At 33.0% G+C, this 24875-nt stretch overlaps 3 protein-coding genes across 4 annotated transcripts; all 3 read left to right on the top strand.

The window, feature by feature from the left end:
* The first annotated feature begins 766 nt into the window (after window positions 1-766).
* LOC119840228 (toll-like receptor 3) lies at window positions 767-6872 on the top strand. Its single transcript, XM_038366743.1, has 2 exons — window positions 767-1003; window positions 4530-6872. Exons 1-2 carry the CDS (start codon window positions 767-769, stop codon window positions 6870-6872), a joined length of 2580 nt encoding a protein of 859 aa, XP_038222671.1.
* A 3798-nt stretch (window positions 6873-10670) lies between these two features.
* On the top strand, window positions 10671-19658 carry LOC119840092 (protein spaetzle 4). Its single transcript, XM_038366599.1, has 5 exons — window positions 10671-10824; window positions 16644-16820; window positions 17336-18093; window positions 18625-18786; window positions 18952-19658. Exons 1-5 carry the CDS (start codon window positions 10795-10797, stop codon window positions 19211-19213), a joined length of 1389 nt encoding a protein of 462 aa, XP_038222527.1. The 5' UTR covers window positions 10671-10794; the 3' UTR covers window positions 19214-19658.
* A 959-nt stretch (window positions 19659-20617) lies between these two features.
* On the top strand, window positions 20618-24875 carry LOC119839856 (serine/threonine-protein kinase VRK1). Of its 2 annotated transcripts, XM_038366269.1 has the most exons (7): window positions 20618-20700; window positions 20795-21039; window positions 21155-21224; window positions 21368-21564; window positions 22166-22382; window positions 23201-23374; window positions 23765-24875. In XM_038366269.1, exons 2-7 carry the CDS (start codon window positions 20815-20817, stop codon window positions 24487-24489), a joined length of 1608 nt encoding a protein of 535 aa, XP_038222197.1. In that variant the 5' UTR covers window positions 20618-20700; window positions 20795-20814; the 3' UTR covers window positions 24490-24875. The 2 variants fall into 2 exon arrangements, with proteins under 2 accessions (XP_038222197.1, XP_038222196.1); XM_038366268.1 differs by having other exon boundaries at window positions 20618-21039.

Genomic DNA, 24875 nt, shown 5'->3' with positions numbered 1-24875 from the left:
TAATATATCATAAATCATGTTCTTTACACTATAGCTGAAGAAACTTCGGCCTTACTTAGAGATATAACTTATAAGTATCTAATATATAGTAGTTGTACATGTAATATATGTATGATTTAATATAATACAATAATAGTAAAATGACGTCTGACAATTTTGAGACTCATATAATAAATGTGAAAGTTTGTTTGACTATCCGTCAATCACGCTGAAACTGAACGTATTTTATATTTAAATTTGGTACTTTGGTATACAGACAGTATAAGCTGACTGATGGGATACTTTTTATCCCGATTAGATGCTTTCTTGGGATAAAACAGTATCTTGATATCCGGGCGGAGCCGGGACGAGCGTCTAGAAGAAATATATGCATAATGTCGATTTTCATCGTAATTTTAAACCAAGATACTGAAATGAACTGTACTGTAACTAAATTTTTAAAGGCATACTGCATTGACACAACGAATTTTTAAAATAAATGTTGCATCACCATTGAATAAAAAAAAAAAATAATAAAATGAATTAACACGATTTTTCATTTTACGCCTATTCGATCACAGAATTTGTCAAACATAATTTATATATAAAGAAAAATAACAAAGTCTACAAAATTCTGTCTCGTCTCTGACTTAGAAGAATGCTTAAAAAGGCATGACATTTAAATGCTAAACCGCTACATGCTGAGAACCTCCGTAGTTCTTGGTCGGTAAACTTACGAATAAAAAAGTAATAATAAATACTCTGAATTCCAGACAATACCCGTGCAATGCCATCGACATACCTCTGGTTGCTGTTGTGCTACGCTCAGTACGCGAGTTCCAATCTACTGCAAGACTATGAAGAAATCAGCATTAGCCTGCTAAGCCCGCCAGTGGACGCCATCTCTATGGCCCTTCCCAATGACCTGGGCAGAGATAGAAAGTCAGGCTGCCTGTGTCGCGGGACTAAAAGCAGAGATGTTATTGTGTGCTTTGGCAACTACGAATGCAAGAAAACACCTTTGGTATGTATTTGGTAGTTAGGCATTTGTATAATTAATTCCCTTGCTCGCTTTGCTTAGCTATATCGAATAAACTATGGATAATTTAGTGTTTTCGATTTAGTACGACGCCGTTTATTTAACGGTTTCAATAATATCCAGTCATATAATCGTAGAGTATACTTTTAATGAACCTAATCGGTTGATGCTTTAGGCTATTCATATAATATGGAAACGCTGTGTAGATTTCACTGGCAAAAAAGCACAGTGAATCTAAATTTGAATGACTTTTATTGATTTGCAGTTTGTAATTCAGTCTATTAATTAAGTGACTCCATTTAATAAAAAGGCGACCGCGACACATACATCGTAGGAACTGGGATCCAAATTTAAATTCTATCACAAGAACTTATTGGTACATTGCCGAAGTAAGGAGTAGATAGTAATATAATAACTATTTACAAGACATCAATAAAGAAAAACTCTACTACAAAAGTTATTTTCATCATGATATCTTGAAATGACTCAACATCACTAACACACTTGAATATCATTACATTTATGATATTTGCCCATAGAATTTCTAGTAGCTACAATATTTGGAAAATTTACAGTAACGATGTAAACTTCGTGAAATGTTATCAAATGTGAGAAAACACCAATAATCTATGTAATCAGTGTTTATATAAACAACATCGGGCGCACATACGTGTGCAGTATATGTTTAATCATACACAACAATAATGAGGCTTTTCTTAGAAATATTGTCGTTATTATGCGAACTATACCTATGATATTATGATATTATTGCTATGAAAGTGAAAAGACAAATAAGGTAGTAATATTTGTGCGCCTTTTACCCACTGTTTTCTGTTATGTAGTTTATAACTTAGGCGTTTCAAGGCAAATGGCCAAAATCCTGCTTCATGTAAAGCATTTACCAGTTTGATCCAGTTTAATTCTGCAAAGCGCTTTACAATTACGCATGATAAATTACTAAGTAGTAATTATTATTTATTTGATAGAAAGAATGCTGCGTGAAATATGATTGAATTATGTATCATAGAAATGAAATTTATTCAACCCTTAAACTTTATTAAATACTAGCTTTCCATATGCGGTTTCTGATAACAAAATGTTGTAGTTAGGTAGTAAGCAGATTTTCGAGAGAGGGTCAGTATGACATTTACTACTTTAGGTGCGCATTTCTCGTCAACCATTTATTTTAGCAAAAAGTCTACGTAGAAACGTCTTTTTAATTTTTAAAAATCTATCCAATGATACCTCATTTCTCACATTTCAGGTGAGATTCGAAAAGTAATTATTGTATCCCCTCTTTATATGTATAGTCTACCCCTAATTTTGTTTTTAATGAAATGTACCCTATAAATTGATACCAATAGTCTGCGACCATTTATAATATTAAAAAGAAATGTTTAGTGGTTTTTACGTGACTGATACACGTATAAACATAAAAAATACTAACAATTGTTTTAGGGTACAGCAGATTAGAGATTTAAAAAATCCTTTCCTTCATAAAGTAATATTGCGCGTAATACAACTGACTTCTACAATAATCTTAATCAAAACAACGCAGATTTCATTGAGATTTCGTAAAATCTAAACTACAGATCTTCAAAACCCTATTTCCTTTAACTCTATCCTGTTATGTAATATTCTAGTTCGAAGGTCGTTTATTTCTATTTTTTATACAAAATGACTTCAGGTACCTGACCTAGGACAACCCAGGGTCGAAAATGTAAAAGGATTTTATGGATCCTATTTGGGTCCAAAGTAACTACACAGTTTTTTCGCAATTTTTAGAAAAACATTTTTTTTTCACAAAAACGAAAAAATTTTTATCACGTTAAAACGCGCAAAGTAGGTTACACTAAATCAAAGGGTGTGTGCAAAGTGCACATTATGACGATTAGACTTCCAACTTTTTGAATCATTCATTCAAAAAAGGGTAGCTCATAAGAAAGAGGAATTTGATTTTTTTCATTTTAATCCGAACTTATTATGTGACAAAAGTTACTCTTTACGAATAACATTTGTTTTTAAACATTTCGGATCAGTGAGGACTTATTAGATTTCATTTTATCTCGGTGTTTTGAACAATCGCACCAACTTTGAGCTGGATGCAAATTATTGCACCTTCATCTTCACCTTTACCTTTTAATAATTTATTGAAGCATTATATACCTACTAACTTCCTTGTACTATAACAAATGCAAAACCGTGTTTGCATGTTTGTTTGTCTTACACACAGAGTGATTTTATGGTATGATTTTTGAGTCTAGAGAAAATTAAGACTTAGGAGGCCAGACAATGACATAGGTTATTTATTAGTGCGGTGGAACATCTCATGCAGTGGCAATTTTCTTTGCTTACTCGGGCAATGCCGTGGGAAAATACCTACTGTCCTAATCTAAAGTCACGTAGCACAGATACAATAAAAAAAACGTTTTAATGGCTTATGTTTCATGTGCTATTTTAATTAACAATTTAAATAATGTACGCATATAAAAAATAATATAAACAGGTAAAACATAAGGACACAAGACAAGACTTCTTATCACTACCTAAATAACGAAATATCAATCAACATTAAATTTAAGAAAACAAAACAAACTAACATCATTATCTTACAACCTACACGCACGAGGTAGAAACGGATGTTACAATAACATTCAACTCCACAATAATTCATATTTGAATAAGTCACTAATTGACACACATAATCACAAGTTTTGTTAGTTAAATCTCTTTAAATAAACCTTGAAACCTCATTGGCACACATTTGTACTCGCTCGGATAGTAAACTAGTAAACTAACAATTTTCTTAACATTTTCGCCATCATTGATACACATAGCTTATAATATTCAATTGTTACATTCAAAAACAAACTTAATACTATAACTTAACCGTCTAAAAGATTATACATAATATATTACAGTAATATAAAAATGTCACCCGTAAATAACAAGTCACCTGAAGAGAACACATTTGTGACGTGGTCGTTTAAAACAATACATCACGAATAAATTTCAACCGACGATTGAATCAAGCTAGTCTTTTGATATTTCCATGTATTTTTTCAGGTTCAGTCAAATCTAACTCTACCAAAGTTAAACTATTAGCATGCTTATCTCGTTTGCCTTTGATAAACATCTTGCTAAAATAATTATATACGTGCAGGGTATCAAAATACAAACACTACGTATTTTATTGTCTATTAGGAGTACCTTTACAATCCTAATTGCCTCCTGCAAACTGTTAGCTTATCATAACACAAATTCCGAGGGTTAGCCGTGAATGAATCAATTGCAACACATTCTAATACCTATTTATGTCATTATTGTGGGTCTCATAATAAAACCGAATAAAAAGTAAATGCTTCTGTTATACAATAAACATAAAGGCCTTTATCATATTATATTGTATCTCAAATCAATACTATTGATACGAGTATACCAAATCTTAATCAACTCAGACAAGATATAATTAGTTTTTTCTGCTTTCATAAATGTTTTGTTTCCATTTCAGGTAACTCTAGGAACGTCCACGGAGTTAATTATAAGGACAACGATAATACCTGAAATCCTTGTTGGAGATCTAGATATGTATTACAACTTGAAGGTCTTCAGATTTGATGGTAATAGTAGACTGCATAATTTAGAACCAGGCCTATTTAGGAACTTATCTAGTCTGGAACAATTGTCTATTTCGTATAATACTCAACTGCACTCGATTCAAGAAGGTACATTTGAAGGATTGATAAATCTCCGCAATCTCACTTTAATTAATAATAATTTTAAGAATATTGCTACGTTAACTCCTGCCTTGAAGCCAGCAATTTTGCCTAATTTAAAGGCGTTGGATTTATCCGAAAATGCTTTTGGTGAAATCTCAGAAGCCGCTTTTGATCCTATGAAGGGCACACTACTAAAAAAACTTGACATTAATTTATGCAGGTTGGATTTTATTCATCCCAATAGTTTTTCAAAGCTTAAAATGCTGACTGAGCTGCGTATTGGCGAAAATGACTTGTACTCTCAGACGATTATAAAATTCCTAATTAGTATGAAAGAAGATAACATTAATCTATCATATTTGGACTTATCAAGTATGGGATTCAGAAAACGACCCCCACAAGATTTAATGAAAGTTATTGCAAATTCATCAATCACGAGACTTAGTTTAGCAGACAACCAGTTCGAAGTTATTGATGATGATGATTTTCCATATATGCCAAACATAGAGATTATGGATTTAAGAAGAATTTTAGCCATGTCTGTTGGTCATAATGCTTTCGACCCCAGTAAATTTCCTCGATTACGAATACTATTGCTAAGTGGAAACAATTTACCTGGCATTCATTTGAAGCATATATCTAACCAACAGCTCCTGCTGCTAGATTTGTCATCGAACAAGGGATTAGATTCGAGGCCAATGTACTATGAAATTGATCGAGGTGTCTTTAGTGAATGCAAGGATTTGCGATTCCTTAATTTAGCATTTAATAGAATAAAGCATATATATAATCATACTTTCATCGGGCTGAGTAACTTGAGAATCCTCAATATGGAAAATGGGACGATTTTTCACATTGGCAACGGAACGTTTAAGCCGTTGAAACACCTGGAGTTTCTCAATTTAAAAAACAATCCGTTGACTGCAAATGAAAATCTGACAAGCGCTAAATTCGAGGGCTTGAATGAATTGAAAGTAATCATAATGAAGAATTGTGGTATAAAACGTTTCAACGATGATGATAACATTTTCGAAACCATGCCAAAGTTAACACATTTAATTCTCTCTGATAATCAATTATTTTATATCACACCAACATTATTAAAACCGCTAAAACTTTTAAAAGTTTTAGATCTCAGTGAAAATTTGTTTGTGTCGTGGTGGCAGCCCTTATTTCTATCCTCGGGAGTGCAGCCTAAAAAGTTATATCTTATGAACAACAAAATAACGCATTTCACTTTGAGCATGATAGCAGACATCAACTATCTATTAGAAAAGAGCGGCAATGTTACTGTAGAAATTGATCTTGCTGATAATTTATTCGTCTGTGATTGCAATTCTATGTACAAGACCTACATGTGGCTACAAGTGAACGGTTCTCTCATATTGAAGCAGTACTTTGCCAATTCTAATATATTATGCAGCAGCCCTGATGTTTGGGAAGACCGTAGAGTTGCTGACTACATTGCTTCTATAAAAAGTCTCCGTTGTTTAGTTTATCAGAATATATCCAATATGATGTTGCTAGTTTGGACCGCACCATCGTTAGTTACAATTGCTCTCCTTTTATTCATAATCATAGTGTTGTATAGATACAGAATTTATATAAGATACTGGCTATTCTTAGCTAAAGTTGCGTTAGGTCGTAAATTTATAAAGAAATCTCTCCAAGCGAAGGACATTCAACCGAAAGGTTACAAGTACGACGCGTTTGTGTCGTATTGCAACGACGATAGAGATTTTGTTTTAGAAATGATTGCCCAGTTAGAATCAACACCTCCCTATTTAAAGTTATGTATATACGAAAGAGATTTTGAAATAGGTGCATTTATATCTGAATCGATATTAGGTAGCATTAATGAAAGTAGATATATAATTTTGATTATAAGTAATAGTTTTGCTAAATCGCAATGGTGCAGATGGGAAACGCATTTGGCTGAGTACCATAGACTATTCTTGGATGACGGTACACCTTATGACCCCGTAGTGTTGATAAAAAAAGGTGACGTGGACAGTAAATACCTTACAACAACCTTAAAGTATTTGTTAAAGACGAAGATATATCATTCGTGGGACGAAGAAAACCCTGAAGATTTTTTCAAGAAACTAAGAAATGTATTAGTCAAAAATAAATGATATGTTGAAATGTCTGTTTTATTTTATAGCACTGGAAATTTGCGGCGACGTATTACGCGACTTTCGCCTCTCTCAGGTAAATAAGTCGATAAAAGGTGATTTCGTTTGCTCAGTGAAAGTGCACACAAATATAATTCGCACTGGTTTCTTAACGTGTATTAATTTAAAAGCAATTATTGAGTGGAAAGGTAGTTGAATATTGTACGAGATCAAAATTTCTGTAAACAAAGAAAAACAAAATACTGCGAGCAAGTATGAGTGGCAGTTAAGAATCTTGCCTCGCCTACTGCATTATATTATGTGGGTATATTTTACCTTACCTTTATTATATGTGCAACAAAACTACTGAAATCAAGTGGAAATAAAATTCATTCATGCAATAATGAACTATTTCAAACTAAATAATCTATACTATTAAAGACAGGTGAGTTTGTAACATTGTAGGGGGAATCTCTGAATCTACTGAAGCGATTTTAAAAATTCTTTTACCAAAAGAAAGCCACAATATCTGTAACTATCACAGGCTATTTTATTTTGATTCTTTTCCAAGCGGAGTTGAAACGAGTGGCTAGATATAATAATAATAAATAATAAATAAATAAAAGTTAATTATTAATACATTTCAATTTATAACATTACACAGATTCTCAAGCTACAGTATTGCAATTGCTTTTTGAAAAATTTTCGTTCTGTGTTGCAGTAAGTCTAGCCGTTTTTGAATTTGCTCCACATAAAGACAATGAAGATTATTGTTGAGTATTTGTATATGCAGAGGGAGCCTGACAAGCTGGCTTTGTGGCAAATGTCAAAGCAGTGTCATTTGTGTAAGTGTTGCGTTCATTTTAAACTAGGATTAGTTTGACTTTCAATAGGAGAGACAATTTCGTAACAATGAGTAGAACGCTCGTATATTGCAAATTCCTCACTTTATGTTGACATGTTCCTCACTTTTTGTAAGGATAAATTAAATTGATTTAACTTTGTCACTGTAAACAGAAAATATATACCCTAATTCCTGAAATAGTTCCCGTATCCATAGGAATTATGCGTATCAAATTTCATCGAAATCGGCAGAGCACGCGCTAATCTTATGAACTACCTAAGATTAGCGCGTTGAAGCAAACAAAAAAACAATTTTTGGTAAGCATACTGTTTAGTGAATGCTAAAAAAAATAAAACTATTTGTCATACAAACTCGCAAAATAAAAAATGGTCAATGTCATAACAACTGGATCGACTTTAAGAGAACTTTCACACAGAGAATCAGTAATGTAATTATAAAATAATGCTGTTCAATATAATCCCCACATAAAATGATACACCCCAATCTGCAATCTCCTCCCACAATAGAAAGCGGTGGCGAATAAACATCGGACAAGCCTGCGCTCGCTGTCTATCAATATTTAACTTTCACAAGGATACTTTCCATGTCAAATATAATCTGGCACCTTGCAAATTCGGTTGCGTTATATGTACACTGTACACTGTACAGACAGCAAATATGTTTGCGCTGTTTTGTTTGGATATCAAATTTTGACGCTAACGTAACGTAATCAATATTGTATTATATATGCGAAAGTCCGTTGCAGCTAAATCGATTTGGTTGAAATGAACATTCAAAATGGCTGAAAATCCCATGGTGGTAAAAAATAAAGATATGAAACATTAATTTTTATTATTTACTAGTTTCGCAAATCTTCCTCTTGAATCACTCTATCCATTAAAAAAAACAGGGACAGGGGTCCATAATAGGGCCAAACAGAGAAAGGGACTTTGTTTTATACGATGTAGTGATTGGAAAGAAAATAAATCCTATGGTAGATTTATTTTACTTTCTTAATTAGACCATTGTAATCTCAATAAAAGCATCTCAGACATTCATAATATTCGATATGTACGTACATTATAACACTTTTCCTCGCGATTTATTACAATGAATGCAATAACAAGCAAAAAGTTAATAACCAGAATAAATCTCGCACAATCCCATAAACAAGAAGAATTAACAGTACTTTTCACAAATGAAGCCGTTACTCACGACATCAAATAAATGGCCGCATAAAATCCGCAATAAATGTTTACAAGCGGCTGCAGCATACGACTTAACAACGGCACTTGTTAAATAAATAATTAAATCGTCCTTTTGATTTAATTATTGCATGTAGTCGACGCGCCGCGTCATTGTTTTGGCGCGGGAGAAAACGCTATATTCATTCAAGCTGTCGTTGTGGTATAACGGTGTCGAGCTCGCAATCACCCGTCCCGTTCACCTGGCTTCGTTATGCATACGTCAGAAAGAGACAACCGCATTTGATACAGCAGTAGCAAGCGATTACCGAGTGACCCACTCAATCGCAACACTCTTGTTTGACGGCGAACCTAATTTTTCTATCTGTGAACGCTATAGTATTGCTAATGAAGTGGAACTGGAATTTAATTACGTCGGAACTAACAGCTTTTTAATAATATATTTAAATAATAGTCTTGTACTGATAATATTATGTTATTCGATTACAGAGTGGTAGTGATTTAAGCTATTTTTATTTGTTCTTAGAATGAGATAGTTGGTTCTTTTTTATTAAGGTTGCACTTTTAAAATAAGTAACAAGGTTTAAAAAAATAATTAAATAATTTAATTAATAATAAAGCTGTAGATAGTATATTAGTATAATCATTTTCGTTTCAAGTTAATTTTGAAATAAAGAGGATATAAAACCAACTTTAGGTACCTATTTTAACCTCAATAGTCCCCCAGAATTATGTTTAAACAATTGACAACGTAAATTAGCCATGAAGTATAAATATTAGCTCTTTGTTTCTCAATATACCGTAATGTAAACTAGTATTAATTTTATATTTATATTTATAACTATATTTATTAATCTTATAGTAGTCGGTACTCTACATGTATTACCCTCCAGTGCAAAGAGGTAGAAAAAGAAAACTTGGTGTTGCTTCGTGTTCTTTTAAAATAAAAGACAATATCGACATTTCAATACTAGTCACACAATTGACCACTACAGTGAAAGCATTGCAATGGTATTGTGGGTACTGTTGATCTCCTAAGGATTTAAAGAATAATAAATAATTATAATAATAGCCATCATGAAATAGTTCAATCCTATTAAACTGTATCGAACAAAACTCTTGTAAATACCTAATAAAGCAATAGCCCAGGAGGGCCAGACCGATTAGCGGCTTTTATAAAATAACGAAGGCCTGGCCGTGGTGGGCTATTGGGCTATAAACCCCATGGTTATATCCATACTTTGATGCAAATATAGGATATTTATTAAAGTAAATATCCATATTTTCTTTGCAAAAATACGTTGTATAAGCCCATCCATGATTGGTTCATAAAATTCTAATCAAAATGTACAAATTTCTGCTCACATATTAGTACCATATTAATAACATTTTACGACGTTGGTTCTTTGAGAATGGTCAGTTCCTGTGTTACTGAGATAATAGTACTTACTTAGGGTTTTATGTATAACTTACTCCAAATGTTTTATAGGAATTAGGAAGCATCTAAGTTTCGTAATTAGGGTTGTCAATGCTCGAACATTTTAGTCTTTCCAATACTTTCATTTAGGTATAAATTATATTAAATTCGTCAAAAGCTTCTTTCTTTCTTCAAGTCATTTTCTGTCATCTCTCTTTCAGTAGATAATGATAACTACAAGATATAGTGTGAGCGCGTGAACGGCCGTCTGCGCTTTGAGCGCTTACCTTATCTGCAACTCTATTGCACCTCTAGGGCTGTTGGTGCCAAGATCATTGCTCTTGCACCTTCAGTCAATCAGTCCTTGACATTCACAATCAGACCTCGCTGATCAGTCCTCAGTCGTCTGCCAGACGCGGTGGTGTGCGGTCGCCACCATGAACGTTACCGTGCTCACAGTGAAAGTTTCTTAGAGAAATGCGTTTCGCGATCGCCTTTCTGTTTGTGGTGAGTGTTAATTATATGGAAGTGCTTGGTGTTGAGAAGATTGTATAATTTTTGTGTTTTACGGTGATATTGTTCTACTAACATATATTTCACGCAATACTAATACTTTGATCATTATTTTTGCTGTGCGTAAGTATAAACAATTAGTCTTCATAATGTGGTGAAATTTACGTCAAATATACCGACGCGAGTGGCTGGCTTTTGAGCGTTTCTCCACAATAATTAGGATCCAGAAGTTTTCTCTTTAATGCACACCTACGATAAAATGTTTATTTTGCGAACTATCTTCTGATGAAATCTTAAAATTTCTTATTGCATTAATAATGTAAGACAAGTTTAAATCAGTCCCTACCTTATTTAAACCAATTTGTGTATTTAATAATTAATAATTTTACTCACTTCGCAGTTCTAAATACAGTAATAAAACACTTATGTTTAAAATATCAGAAACAAAGACATATATTCAAAAATAAAGACACTAAACGGGTATATATGTCACGAAGAAAATAATAATTACCTAGTTAATATACAGCATAGTTAACGTAAAATGTTTGAAAACTAATAAACAATGCTTTACCTCGTTTATGAGTGAAGATAACTGATATGTTTATTGGCAAATGGCAAATGTCTTTGCTTTTGAGGTTACTGAGCACTTAAAGCTAAATTGTAGAAAATTGATAGTCAAATACTTGTTAGTAATAAACATCGTGTGCTTACCTTTTAAATTGGTAATTTTCAATCATGCGATAATCTCAATATCCACTTTCTTCGTATGGAAGAAAGAAGCAATATCAATAAAACCTTTAAAATTAATGAAAATATGATAATTTTCAAATTTATTTTTTAAGATATGTTATCCAGCTTTTATTTAGTTTGGAAGAAACGCAACCTAAGGAAAGTGTGACTAATCATTTCACTGCGAAAATGAGATACGCTTTACATTTTGATATCTTAATACTTTTTTAATATCGAGAAAAAACTTGATTATTTACAAGAAAATTAAATTAATTTTTTTGTTGATGAGAGTGTATTAGTTAACATTAACCTTTAAATTGTGTTCCTATTTTATGAATAGGTACTCAAAGATGTAGATACACTATGAACAAAAAATCAATGTGCTTAGGATGTACATCAAAATCCATTACAATTATTATAATATATCAAAATGGATACCTTCCAAAAATTCTATCATATACATATGTCGTCTTAGAAGCTCAGTATCTTTCTGTTGTTTGAATATGTTTAACTTGTTCAGAAAAAACTATAAAATAAAATATAAAAATTACGACACGATACCATAGACGCATGATCTAAGATCTATACCCAATAGGCAATAACAGTTTACAGGAAACCTGTATTCGCTGACACAGAAAGCTGTGCATCTTAACGCTAGCCGTACCTTAAATGGATACGTTTTCCTGGATCATGCGCGTGCGCAGGGCTACCGACCGCTTTTCACTGAACGAGCCCCAGATATGTTGCTTAGTAACCATTAACTTGGTTTAACTTCCTGGGCTCGAAAGGTTGTTAATTAATTAGGATATCTGATTCTACTATGGAAGACGTAGTAAGAAGTGGTCTAGTTACATTTGGTAGTTTTAGATTGTCTTTATTTAACAAATAAACTAGATTTGATTTAGGATTTTTCTATTTGCTCTGATATTATTAAAAATCAAAACGGAAGAAAGTATTTCTTTAATTTTTTTTGAGATATCCCAACTTTTACAATGGAATGTATACATATAACATAAGCTTTGCCGCGCAGTTCACCTGCAAAGAAAATTGCGGTCTAATTTCTTTAGCTTATATGTTATTTTGGTTCATCGTAGTATCACAACTGAGAATCATCAAATCCTTTCTGTGATCGTTTAATTTTCACATAATAATAGAAAGTAATATTAGTTTCGCATAATATTAAAAGGTAGTGAAAAATGGAAAATTACTAAAAATCCTTTAATATAGTCAAACTTCAAGATTTACGAAACACAAATTTATATCAATATCAAGTACAAAAATTACGATTTTGTTTTGGTGTATTGTTCAGATCTGACATTTTCATGGAAATCCTTATTGTATACTACTGTGTTACTAGTAGTAGAAATCTGCTACTTGTAACACAATACTTTTATACACTACACGTTTTATAATTTATAATTGAGGCGATAATTTTTCTATTCATCACACTTCACACAATATTAAAAATGTGAAAGTTTGTTTGTTTGGATGTTTGTCCGCCAATCACGCTAAAAGCAATGAACGGATTTTGGTAAAATTTGGTATACAAACAGGGTATGAGCTGACTTGGGTGATACATATGATACTTTTATCCCGATTAAATGCTTCCTTGGGATAAAACATAAATCTTGATATCTGGGCGGAGCCGGGACGAGTGTCTAGTATTACATAAATCAATTAGTGACCATAATTTAAAAATATCGTGAATAGTCCACAACTAGTCAGATAATCGTAAATCTAAATCTTATCGATTGTTTTTGAATATTATAATTAATTAGATAGGCCTAGAAACTTGATATGTGACAGCCCTATCTAAGGAGCACAGACATCGTGGGAAGCGGGCCAAATAAGCTTACACCCATTTTTTACAGCGTATAGGTAAGAACTCGAATTGCAATTTAATCTGTTTTACAAAGAGTTAAGTATTATATTAGCGTGCTGATACAAATTCGGTAATTAGAAATCGTATCACTCTGTATTTATCGCTATTGTTCTGAATCTATCATAGTATCGACATAGTTTCTTTAAAACTAATCAGTAAGTTTCTCTTGTTTTCATCAATTTGATTTGATTTATTCGGCTTCGATTTTTTTTTCATTCTTTAATGCCTTATAGTTATTTAAAACTAAAAATTTAACTTACCCATTATCATTTAATGACATAAACACAAATTAAAAATATGTAGAGCTACATCGTTTGATGGAGGTAGGTATTATCATTTGCCACACTGTGTTTGTCGATTTGTCGGTCAAACCTACGGAATATAAATGTCTTTTATATTCCCAAATAAATTCTAAAGTAGATGGAATATTGTCGTTATCATTATTATTAATTTTATAAACCTCTCGTAAATTAATAGAACAATGGGTGCATACTTTAAACTCATTATGTTTTGGGATACCCTGTAAGACTTCACACATAGAATACGACTACTATGATACATACCAAATAATTAAAAACTCAGTATTATAAACGTTTACCGTAATGATATTTCTAAGTAAAAAAGTGACTTGGACACAAATCGATTGCCGCGGTAACGAATAATGTTTATTTATACTCGCTCGCATCTGTACCCTACATTCTGCGGAGAAAGTAGACGTGTAGTGATTTCTCTGGTACTTGTAAATTGTTATTGATAAATTATTATCTGATTATTTGCAGACTTGGCTAGATAATGTTTATGAAAGGATTGCTGAAGAAAATTTTGACTAAACCAACTGTTAAAAGCAGGTTCTGATACAGTTGTTATATTTATGGTTATTTAAGATTGAAAATAAATTTAAGGCGGTATAGATGATGATTGTGTCTTTGTATTGAGCTGACAAGTATGAAATTAAATGATTGAATAAATCCATACTCAAATTCAGATAGTATAAATCCATTAAATACAGTATTATTTGTATTTATTAGTTGGAAATTATGATAATAACAATTCAATTTATTATTTACTCTTATGGACATGTTTGTTGATCGGTATTTCTGTACTTTTTAAAATAAATAATTATATAGTAACTCAAAAGTCAAGTCTCAGTAGAAAAGGATATTAAATTAAAGATCGAAATTTTATTTATATAAATTAACGGTAAACACCTGCTATTATTAAACTCGTTAGTAGGTACACTGCTTTTAACTTTACTTGTAGATTAAAGATTCTAAATAAGATTGATCTAGAAAACACTGGTAGTTCCATCTACAGTTAACATTTTGAAATCTGATTTCGCGTAATAATCGTATTATCTCTCAGTATGTAAAATGTTATTTGTTTGTCCAAAAAATGTACTAAATAAGTATGTTACTCATTGCAATTTTTTTTAACAGCTTAGTACACTAGGTTGGTTTAAACATGTTAAATATTATGCATGTTCTTTAGATGTTGACATTCTCAGATGGTAATCGGTGGACGGTGTGACGTCACACCTGCTCCCAAATATCGCCAGACACTTTCACTAGCATGCCTGTCCGTCTCAACTTAGATAATAAATTATACATGTCATGGAATATGTTTATTATCTGTACTATTGTTTCTTCACTATGGTTTCTTTCAACAAAAAAATAAGAATGATTGTTTATTTAAAAAGGAATGAAAAAATAAATTGCTTACCATCGTATTTATGATAATTGACGCGAAATATAAAATAAATGTTTCTTTTATTATATGAAATATCTTTCACTGTAAGCATAAACAATTAATTCTATTACTTCAAGTTGAGATGTGTAGAAGCGAATTTTAATAATAACGGTAGAGCAAGCCCGCACGTACGACTTTTGGGTCATGGGTTTGGGTAACAAACAGTTTTACAAACAGAATTCAATCTAGGTTAGTGCAATTAAAGAAATGTACTAGATCTAGGTAAAGGCGGAATAGATTTAATAGATATGAAGACGTAATTGGTAAGCTAAATAAAGACTTTTACCTAACTTATTCGCGATTTGAGTATTTTTAAGTTTCCTTAGAGTAGATACCTACTCTAGCGAAACTTGTTCATATAAAATAATCGAAATTATGGTTTGCAATTAAGCACATCAAAAACACAAATCATTCATTTATGTACATTTTTCAGTCTATCTATTTTTATCTACAAATAGAATAAAAAAATAAATATTCCTTTGACCGAAACCGCGGGTAGATTGCTATATCTACACGCTAACAACAATAAACCACACGCTGCAATCCTACGGATTACATCAGCATATTGAAAAGGCATCATTTACAAATCTGGTGAGCGCTGAGCCCTACGTGCCTTCCGCGAAGAGAGCGGAGAAAGTTGTTAAAAGTGAAACCCGCTGCAATACCTAATTGTTACTCCTAATTACTTGCTTAGTTTGGATGATGGGTCATGAATGGAATCGTTTCATTCATTGAAAGAAACTAGCAATCTATGCATAAACAGACTAAATTGAACAAAGCAATGACATTCGTTATATTTAAACAGTATAATATTATGTTATCTGTGGTCATACCTTCTGTTTACGTCGTAACATTCGGAGTTGGAGTACTAGTATAGCGTTATGTTATATGTGGCTAGGAGCAGTTGCTTCTTACTATATGCATAGATTTTTAAGATTCTAGCCTCATACACTCTGATTCTATAGGGAACAAATTAATATTAAGTAAAGGTTACGTTACATGGTTTACTAGGTGTACTTTATTAATAAAATGCTATCAAATTGAGGTCTTGAAATTGAGGAGGTTTCACTAATAGATTGTCTTTAGCACTAAGTGACAACTATTTTCCATCTGGCACACCTACGTTCCACCCGCGCTTATACGTCACACGATCACGATTTAGATGCAATTTTTTAAATACGAAATTTCTCATCTAATATATTATTTTAAATCTTACAAAGTGGTGGTGTTAGTTACACTATTTATAACTGAAGAACGGATTAACCAATTTGGCTGAAAATTTGTGCAGAGGTAGCTTGGACCCAGGAGACGGACATAGGGTAGTTTTTATCCCGGAAATCCCACGGGAACGGGAACATGCTAGAAAAACCCCGGGTCTAAGTTTCCTGCGACTACGCGGGCATAGCCGCGGGAGGATAGCTAGTTAACAATATTCAAGCAAGCATTGTTCAAGTAGGCGTCATGTCGGTGCGCACTCAGCCTGGACTACGCGTCGGCGTGCGCGCGGCCGCACCGCTCGACGCGCGCGCACGTGCGCGACGCGCCCTGCGACCTCAGCAAGCAGAGCTTCTGCACCACGCCGGGCTCCAGCTACCCGTGGCATGCGATACGCCGCTTTGTTAGAGAGAATCAGGTAGTTATGCTGTATGTAGCTTATATATTGTGACAGATGGAGAAGACGGAAAATAACTAATTTTCTAAATATCCCAATCGTTCATATTAAATTCTACTTGTACATAATAAATAAGTTCAGCAATTTTCAGATAAAACTGTTTAAATTATTCTTTAATTAAATTTGAAGCTCGCAAGCTTTCAATTTGATCGTTTTTTTAACCACCACACAGTTTTCGTTTTTACAAAGAATGCCGATCATAAAAGTCTTCCCCACTTTTAAGAATAGATAAGATAGCAAAATAATATTATAAATTTTTTCTGTTAGTATTTAAAGCAATATCATACGACGTACCAAATAATTCATACCAACAATAGCTATATTACATATCTGTCCTTTAAATTATGACAGAAACAAATGATGGTCAAGATTTTAGAAGGTACAAATATTGAACTATAAAAATGATTAAAAAATTGCCTTTAATACTCAGAAAAATAAAAGGAGTAAGTAATAAATCTTTTATTTTGTATTTCCAGGGTCTTATGAGAAGAATGTATGGTGAGGAGCGACACATAGCAGTTTTAAAAGCAGAAATAGAAAACTTTATAGATGATGATGAGGATGACAAGTCAAAGGGTTTCGCTGAAGATATCATAAAAACAAAAATAAAGTATACCAAGAAAGCGCATCGCGGTATAAAGGACAAACCTCATTTCCGACCGATACAAGCAGATAAACAGAAAAAAGACAACGACACGTTAAGAGTTAAACCTTTAGAAAGACCTTTAAATACACCTAAAAATAGCTCCAGTAAGAATACGGAAACAAATTATGAAAATAATGAAACCCTGGACGAAAAAGGAATATCATATAAAACAAAACTTGAAAGTATAGCGAATATAGAAATAAATAATTTAGAACCAGATGTAATTACATTAGAGGCTATAATCAAACAAAGCATAGAAACAAATAGTATATATCCGAATGTAGGCAATATTCCTAAGAGCGATGGAAATGCAGATAACAAAAATAATTCAGACGCTTTATCTACGAGCACTGAAAACGGGAACGCAACAGAGACAACAGAGGAACAATACGATGAAACAACAACAGAGTCTAAAGATGCTTGGAAAACAGTGGACGCGTCAACACTGCCACCGACTTTACTGTTTTCAGAACACGAGAAAGTAAAAATAGATCGTATCGATACAAAAGTGAATGAGAAAAAAGAGGAATTCCACCCAAAGCCACAGCAAGAAACAATCCGTCCGGCTGTTATAAAGCTACGAGGAGCGTAAGTTGTTTTGTTGATAAAGTTGAGGCTTCAAATGCAAATAAATATGAGATCATCACGATGATTTCATATTTACCGATATTCTCTATATTTAGCCATTACCAAAGTTTTAACTTTCTCCGTTCTCATAACATAACAATATTTAAACTAAGATGATTTCAATTTTACGTTTTTAAATGAACGGCTTTGAAGAAGAAAGATGTTAAAAAAGACAATTTATCTTAAATTTCCTACAGGACCTATGTTCTTAAAACTAATTGTCTGATTTCGCGGGTTACTGTAATTAGCTTTCTACTTAAATAATAAGTTTGTTTTAAACTCATGTTGATAGGATAATAGTCTATAATGTAGATAAAGATACTTACTTATTTTTTTAATTTTACGAAGTTAAAGGAAATAATACATTAACTTTTTATACCTATCGTCACTTTAAAAACATGAACATCATTTTAATAAGAATATAACATCTTAAGTCAACAGTAGTGATTGCTGTGAATTTGACACGTCCGTAAACTGTATTTTTTTTTTCAGAAACGCTTGCGAATCGAAAGAAGAGATGGCTGCCCCGTTTTGGGCGAATAGCACACGTGGCGAAGTCCTGGCGCTCCTCAACATGTACCCCTTCGAGCAGTACATACACTTGGAGACGTGTGTTCATGAACACAAACAGATGTACTGTAGGGAGGGATGCAGGTAATACTTATAAACAGACATTATAAAATCATAGAATGAGGTTCTTTTTATCAAAAATTTTGTCGTGACAATTACATTTGTGCACGGAGGAGTTCGGTAACTAAAATTGTGACACGGAAATATTATATATAAGATTAAATGTCATTTTTAAAATATCCATTTCAGATGTGAACAACAATATCGCATCCATCGTTTGCTCGCCTATGATCCCAGGAACGAATGCCGTGGAATCTTCGCTGATTGGTTCAAATTTCCCGCCTGTTGCGTTTGTAAATGTTATGACGTGCCACTCGAGTTCCGAGCACGGTCTCCAAGGATATTACATCCACAGTACGACGAAGACGTAAAAAGAATTATTTACGAAGATGTTGCCCGTGACTGGTACTCCTTATCGTATGAAGACGATGATGAAGATGATTTATATTAAATATAAAAAATGTTAGTTAAATTAACTTCAATTGCCATATTATTTAACTGTCATTTTCAAGTATAAAAATAAACAGGCAGCATTTAAAAAAAATAACATCGTGCACTTTTCAAATTGCTTTGTTACTATTGCTATGAAATTAATTAATAACAATTAACAATTGTAAGTTATGTACATAATTCGATTAGGTATTAATCTTGTTGATTACATTTATAGTAACTTGATTAATTATTGAGGTTCTGTACACATTAAAAAGATTTGTTTTAGTAGGTATATTTATAACTTATATACTATCTAATTCATTTGCCTACACAAAACTTTTAATGTAAATTATTCATTTGTATGTTTAAGGCTAGTGAAGATGTATGTTGTAAAGTGAAATTGTAAATACAGTAGCGTAAAATATGAAATATAATATATATCTTTCAAAATATTGTGTCTTATTGTGCATATGATTACCTAAGAACAAACGCATTAATTATGTATACAAAGCTAATAGTAATGGCTAATGGCTTTGTTAAATAGAACACGTATGTAGCGCGTGTCAAAGCACTAACTGACACCACACTATGACGCCGAAAAATGTTGTACCAGAATACGCGCTAATATACCATCAAATATATCGCCAGCCCTGGAACATTTCAAACACTCGACATATCCTATCCTATCCTACTAATAGTATAAATGCGACAGTTTGTGTATGTTGGTTACTGTTTCACGCCAAAACTACTGAACCGATAGCAATGAAATTTGTAGCTGGATAACTGGAATAACACATGGGCACAATTTTTATCCCTATATACCTACGGAATACTGAAGTCAATAGAAGTCACCTGCGGATTCACCCGAGGGGCGCGGCTAGTCAATAATAAACAATCTCACAAATATTGCTACCGGTGATTTGGTAAATGATATTATGGTGGTAGTCAAACTGTGCACCCCAAAGTACTCCACTACCGGCGCCCATGTGAGTGCCGCTGGTTCAATGATTAATATTAGTGTCTCGAAATAGTCAGGAGTTTATTGTAAGAACTCGGTTAGTATCCAATCGGCGATGAATGAGGGAATTCGGGGTATCTGTCCCTGCAGTGGGAATAAAATATGCAATATCTATGCTGATGATGATAGACATTTTTCCAAAATATACTTTTAGTTTACGTCGCACAGTATTAGTCATGCTCGTAATACACCGAAAATTGAAGCATTAAATGTTATTTTTCAACATTTGATGAATTTTCAATGATTCATTTCGAGACTATTAATTTGGAAATGAGTTTTTTAGCAAATCGACCACTGCGTGACTGCATGCGTACCCGTATTATTATACTACTCTTTGATGCGTACTGTATGCTGGGATGTGAATGGACTTATTTTTATTATCTGTGTATCTAATGGCTTATGGCGATCAGGCATACGACTTGAGATCTGTCAAATCAAAACTCAAAATAGAAAACGACGCTTGATTCAATTTCAAGCGTTTCTGTTGTGTATGTTTTGTAAAATATTTTTAATGGAAAAGATCATTAAATATTATTATTATTAATTCAGTGTTAAATGCGATAATAAATACATTTTAATTAGGTACACCTAACATAGTTATAATGAGTGGAAGAGGGAAAAAAGCGGCAGCGCCGAAGAAAAAAGCCAATGGCTATAAGATGCCTGCTCCTATCCCAACAGGAGAGGTAATTCACGACACAATAGGAAAGAAGAAATGGAGAATCGGTCCTTCTATAGGTGTTGGTGGTTTTGGTGAAATATACTCTGCGTGCGACCATGAAGCCTCGCCAAAGAAAGGCTCTAGCTACCCATTCGTTGTAAAGATTGTAAGTCTCTTTAAATTAAACATTCAGTGCCTATAAATAAGACTAGGACAACTTAGCCTACATTTGTTAAATCCGTAAAGCGAGGCAGAGTGATGACATGTTTTTATTATTTTAGGAGCCACACGAAAACGGTCCGTTGTTTGTAGAAAAGCATTTTTACATAAGAAACGCTAGTAAAGATGACAGTAAGTAGCCAAATGTAATTTATCTTATTGTTATTTTTATGGTATAGAAATGAGATAAAGTTAGACATCATAATTTTTTACTTGTTTTGTATTAAAATCTTGAGCGAAAATTGTGTCAAAAAAATTGAACATTCCAATTACAGTTGCTAAATTTATGAAGGAGAAAAAGTTATCCACATTTGGTATGCCCAGTTACTATGGAAATGGGTCTCATAATTTCAAAGGCGAAAAATACAGATACCTAGTACTTGAGAGGTATGGAAAGGATTTGTGGACCTTGTTCAAAGACTCCGGTCGATCATTCCCACCAACTGCAGTCTTTCAAATAGGCCTCCAAATGGTAAGAATTATAATGATTAATGTATGAATAAAAATTGATTAAGTTGTAACTATTTAGGGCTGATGTTTCAATCCTTGGTTAAAATTTATTTGTTGAACTTCATATTAAACAATCATTTCAATAATTTGTTTATTTAATTGCCTGTCTTTTGTCATTTTTATATGATTGTGTAAGATATTTATCGGCAAATAAGTTTTAAGCTAGAACTGAAAAATTTAATAATTAATAATTTAAACTTCATCATCATCAGCCCATACATGTTCCCACTGCTGGACACTGACACGGAACTCCTATGAGAGTTCAGGCCATAATCCACCACCTTGGCCAAATACAAGGTTGGCAGTTGGATATGTGGAACTTTTGTTTCCTCATGTTGTTTTCCTTCACCATATTGTTGATGATGTTGATGCTATCCACCGATATTATTATAATAATTTGCTGTTGAAAAACAAGAATTCGTAATTGCTTTAAGGAATATACATTCACGTAGTTCACAACAGTGGCTCTTGTGAGCATCTTAGTTTGCCCAATGTTATTTAACATTGTCTAGGGTGTAATAGTAAACAATGTACAAATTAACTTATTTTATATTAATTTTCAGCTAGATGTCTTAGAATACATACACAATAAAGGTTATGTCCATGCTGATATAAAGGGAGCAAATATTCTCCTAGGGCTGAAGAAAGGGACCGAGAACCAAGCATACCTTGTGGACTTTGGCCTTGCTACAAGAGTTAATGAAAAAGAGTTTAAACCAGACCCAAAATGTGCTCATAATGGGACTATAGAGTATACAAGTAGGGATGCGCATTTAGGAGGTATATTGTGTGTTTTATATTTATTTTTGTGCAAAATTATTATAAAATTTATAATTACTTCACTACTACAAACTGTGGACCCCTAGAAGCAGAATTCAAAATGTTTTCTACTAGAGCTACAATTCCTTAAAAAAAAACTTCAAATCCAACTCAGAGAAATAATTCATTCTACACAATCTATCATGCTCTCTCCACTAAGCTGTTATTGTATATGATGTGGAATTGAGATTGTACTTATATAATATTGATCATTATGATAAAACTTATCTAAATAAAAAATATGATGTAAGTAGATAATAGGGTAAGTTACAGTAATGGGGAGAAAAAAACCTAGAATATGCTATATTCTAGTTTTTAACATGCTTTCCCTAACAACTAACACTAACATTTCTTGAGGTGCATGATTTCTATTATATTTCAGACTAGCTTTTGCCTGCGCCTTCGCACGCGTTAATTCAGAGTAGTTTAATAGATGTTGTATACATAAACCTTCCTCTTGAATCAATCTATCTATTTAAAAAACCCCATCAAAATCTGTTGCATACTTTTAAAGATTTAAGCATACACAGGGACATTGGGACAGAGATGAAAGTGACTTTGTTTTATACAATGTAGTGATGGACCATAGTGAAAGATGAAAGAAAATGATTTCTCTGAATTTGCCTTTTTTTTTTTAACTGTACTAAGCCAACCTTGAAACATTATGAGTTCGCATCACTGACATTATAATAAATTAAATGATAAGGAAATTTCTCTTCAACTTTCTACAGTCCCTATTCCTATGACTGCTCACTTCTTTTTTAATCACATTATTCCAGTGGCAACAATGCGAGGAGACTTAGAGATTTTGGGCTACAACATGCTGCAGTGGATTGTGGGAGAGCTCCCATGGGAGAAGTCGTTGCAGCAGCCCAAGAAGGTGCAGGCCATGAAGGAGGACTTTATGAAGAATGTTAGAAGTGAAGTCAACAAGCTGAGTTCTAGTGTACCTGGTGAGATATGACTTTTTTGTCGTATTGTTGTAGATAATACACACTATCCTATCCTACTATCCTACTACCGACTTCCTGTTATCCTACTAAATATTATAAGTGCGAAAGTTTGTAAGGATGTGTGTATGTTTGTTACTCTTTCACATAAAAACTACAAACCGATTGCAATTAAATTTGGTATGTAGATAGCTGGACAACTGGAATAACACATAGGCAACTTTTTATCCCGATATTGCGGGTGAAACCGCGGGGCGCAGCTACTTTCGAAATATGATATTGAACAATCGTTTAATTATACAAAGTTTAAGATTTTTGATTAAGAAGTTAAATAATATATTTTGATACATTTTGTCTGAGTTTAACTATAATTATATATTTCCTTCATTTCAGAAGCTTTAATAAAATTCTTTGAGTACATAAACTCTTTAAAACCAAAAGACAGTGTCGACTATACAAAGTGTCGCCAGTTGTTTGAAAGCTATCTCAAAAAGGAAGGAAAAACGAAGACCAGCAAACTAGAGTTCACTGCCACTATCAAAAGGAAAGGAAACAAAGTGGAATCAGGTGATCAGGAGTCTGATGTAGAGGAAGTTGTGCCAAAGAAAAGAATACCGAAACAGAATGGAGACTTGAAACCGAGAAGAACGAAAAAAGCGCAGAAATTAGATGACACAGAGAACACGGAGCCCGATAAAAACACGAGTATCACAAAGAAAAGGAAATCCTTAGAGCCGTCGTATGTTGTTAAAGTTAAGAAGACTAAAATAGCACCAAAAGCGACTCCGCCAGCAAAGATAAACCACGCGAATATTGCGACGCAAACGTCTGGGAACCGGATCAAAAGGAGCCCGCGACAAGTCACCTTCGACAGTCCCATATGTGAAGTGATTGGTGAAAAAACGTTAAAAAATTCCAGTGTTAACTCCAGCGGTGATATTTTCGATGATTCCTTCACGATTGAAGAGAAGAAGGTTAGGCCAAAACGTAGGTTACTCTCTGATGAAGAAGTGACGGTAAAGAGGGTAGTTAGAAAGAAAGTGACGACTGTGAAACCTAAAGGAAAGTCGTGGAAGGACAGCCCTACTGTAGTAAATGGTCGCTCACCACCAAAGTAGGTGCCATATGTAATATTAGTATTAACAAATAGGAAAGTACTTTGAATTCAAATATCCTGTTATTATGAATGAATTTACCGTTTTTGATTTTAGTATAATTGTCGTAATTTAAACACAACATATGTAGGTAATTGGTAAGATACTTTTTTTTATTTCAATTATTTTTCTGTACGTTCTGTTACACTGTGAAGTTGAATTATTAATTTACTGTTCACACTGAATTATATGCACATATAGTACAATTGAGTTGCCATAGTTACCCACCCAATGGATTGAGGAATAATTTATTGATATTGGTATTTATTTATCTAGCATCATATGGTATAAATGATAAAATTCCACATAAAATTTCTAATTATTATTACACAAACAGATTATTTCTTGTT

Source organism: Zerene cesonia, chromosome 5 (assembly GCF_012273895.1).
Source record: "Zerene cesonia ecotype Mississippi chromosome 5, Zerene_cesonia_1.1, whole genome shotgun sequence".
Taxonomy (NCBI): Eukaryota; Metazoa; Arthropoda; class Insecta; order Lepidoptera; family Pieridae; genus Zerene; species Zerene cesonia.
The sequence above is the reverse complement of the archived record's forward strand: the minus strand, read 5'-3'. Positions and strand labels throughout refer to the sequence as shown.

Coding starts and splice junctions, on each gene's coding strand:
- LOC119840228 (XM_038366743.1), top strand. CDS start 767: ATGCCATCGACATACCTCTGGTTGCTGTTGTGCTACGCTCAGTACGCG. Junction 1,004..4,529: donor AATGCAAGAAAACACCTTTG/GTATGTATTTGG, acceptor TTTCCATTTCAG/GTAACTCTAGGAACGTCCAC.
- LOC119839856 (XM_038366269.1), top strand. CDS start 20,815: ATGAGTGGAAGAGGGAAAAAAGCGGCAGCGCCGAAGAAAAAAGCCAAT. Junction 21,040..21,154: donor ACCCATTCGTTGTAAAGATT/GTAAGTCTCTTT, acceptor TTATTATTTTAG/GAGCCACACGAAAACGGTCC. Junction 22,383..23,200: donor TAGGGATGCGCATTTAGGAG/GTATATTGTGTG, acceptor ACATTATTCCAG/TGGCAACAATGCGAGGAGAC.
- LOC119840092 (XM_038366599.1), top strand. CDS start 10,795: ATGCGTTTCGCGATCGCCTTTCTGTTTGTG. Junction 10,825..16,643: donor CGATCGCCTTTCTGTTTGTG/GTGAGTGTTAAT, acceptor TTGTTCAAGTAG/GCGTCATGTCGGTGCGCACT. Junction 18,094..18,624: donor GTTATAAAGCTACGAGGAGC/GTAAGTTGTTTT, acceptor TTTTTTTTTCAG/AAACGCTTGCGAATCGAAAG.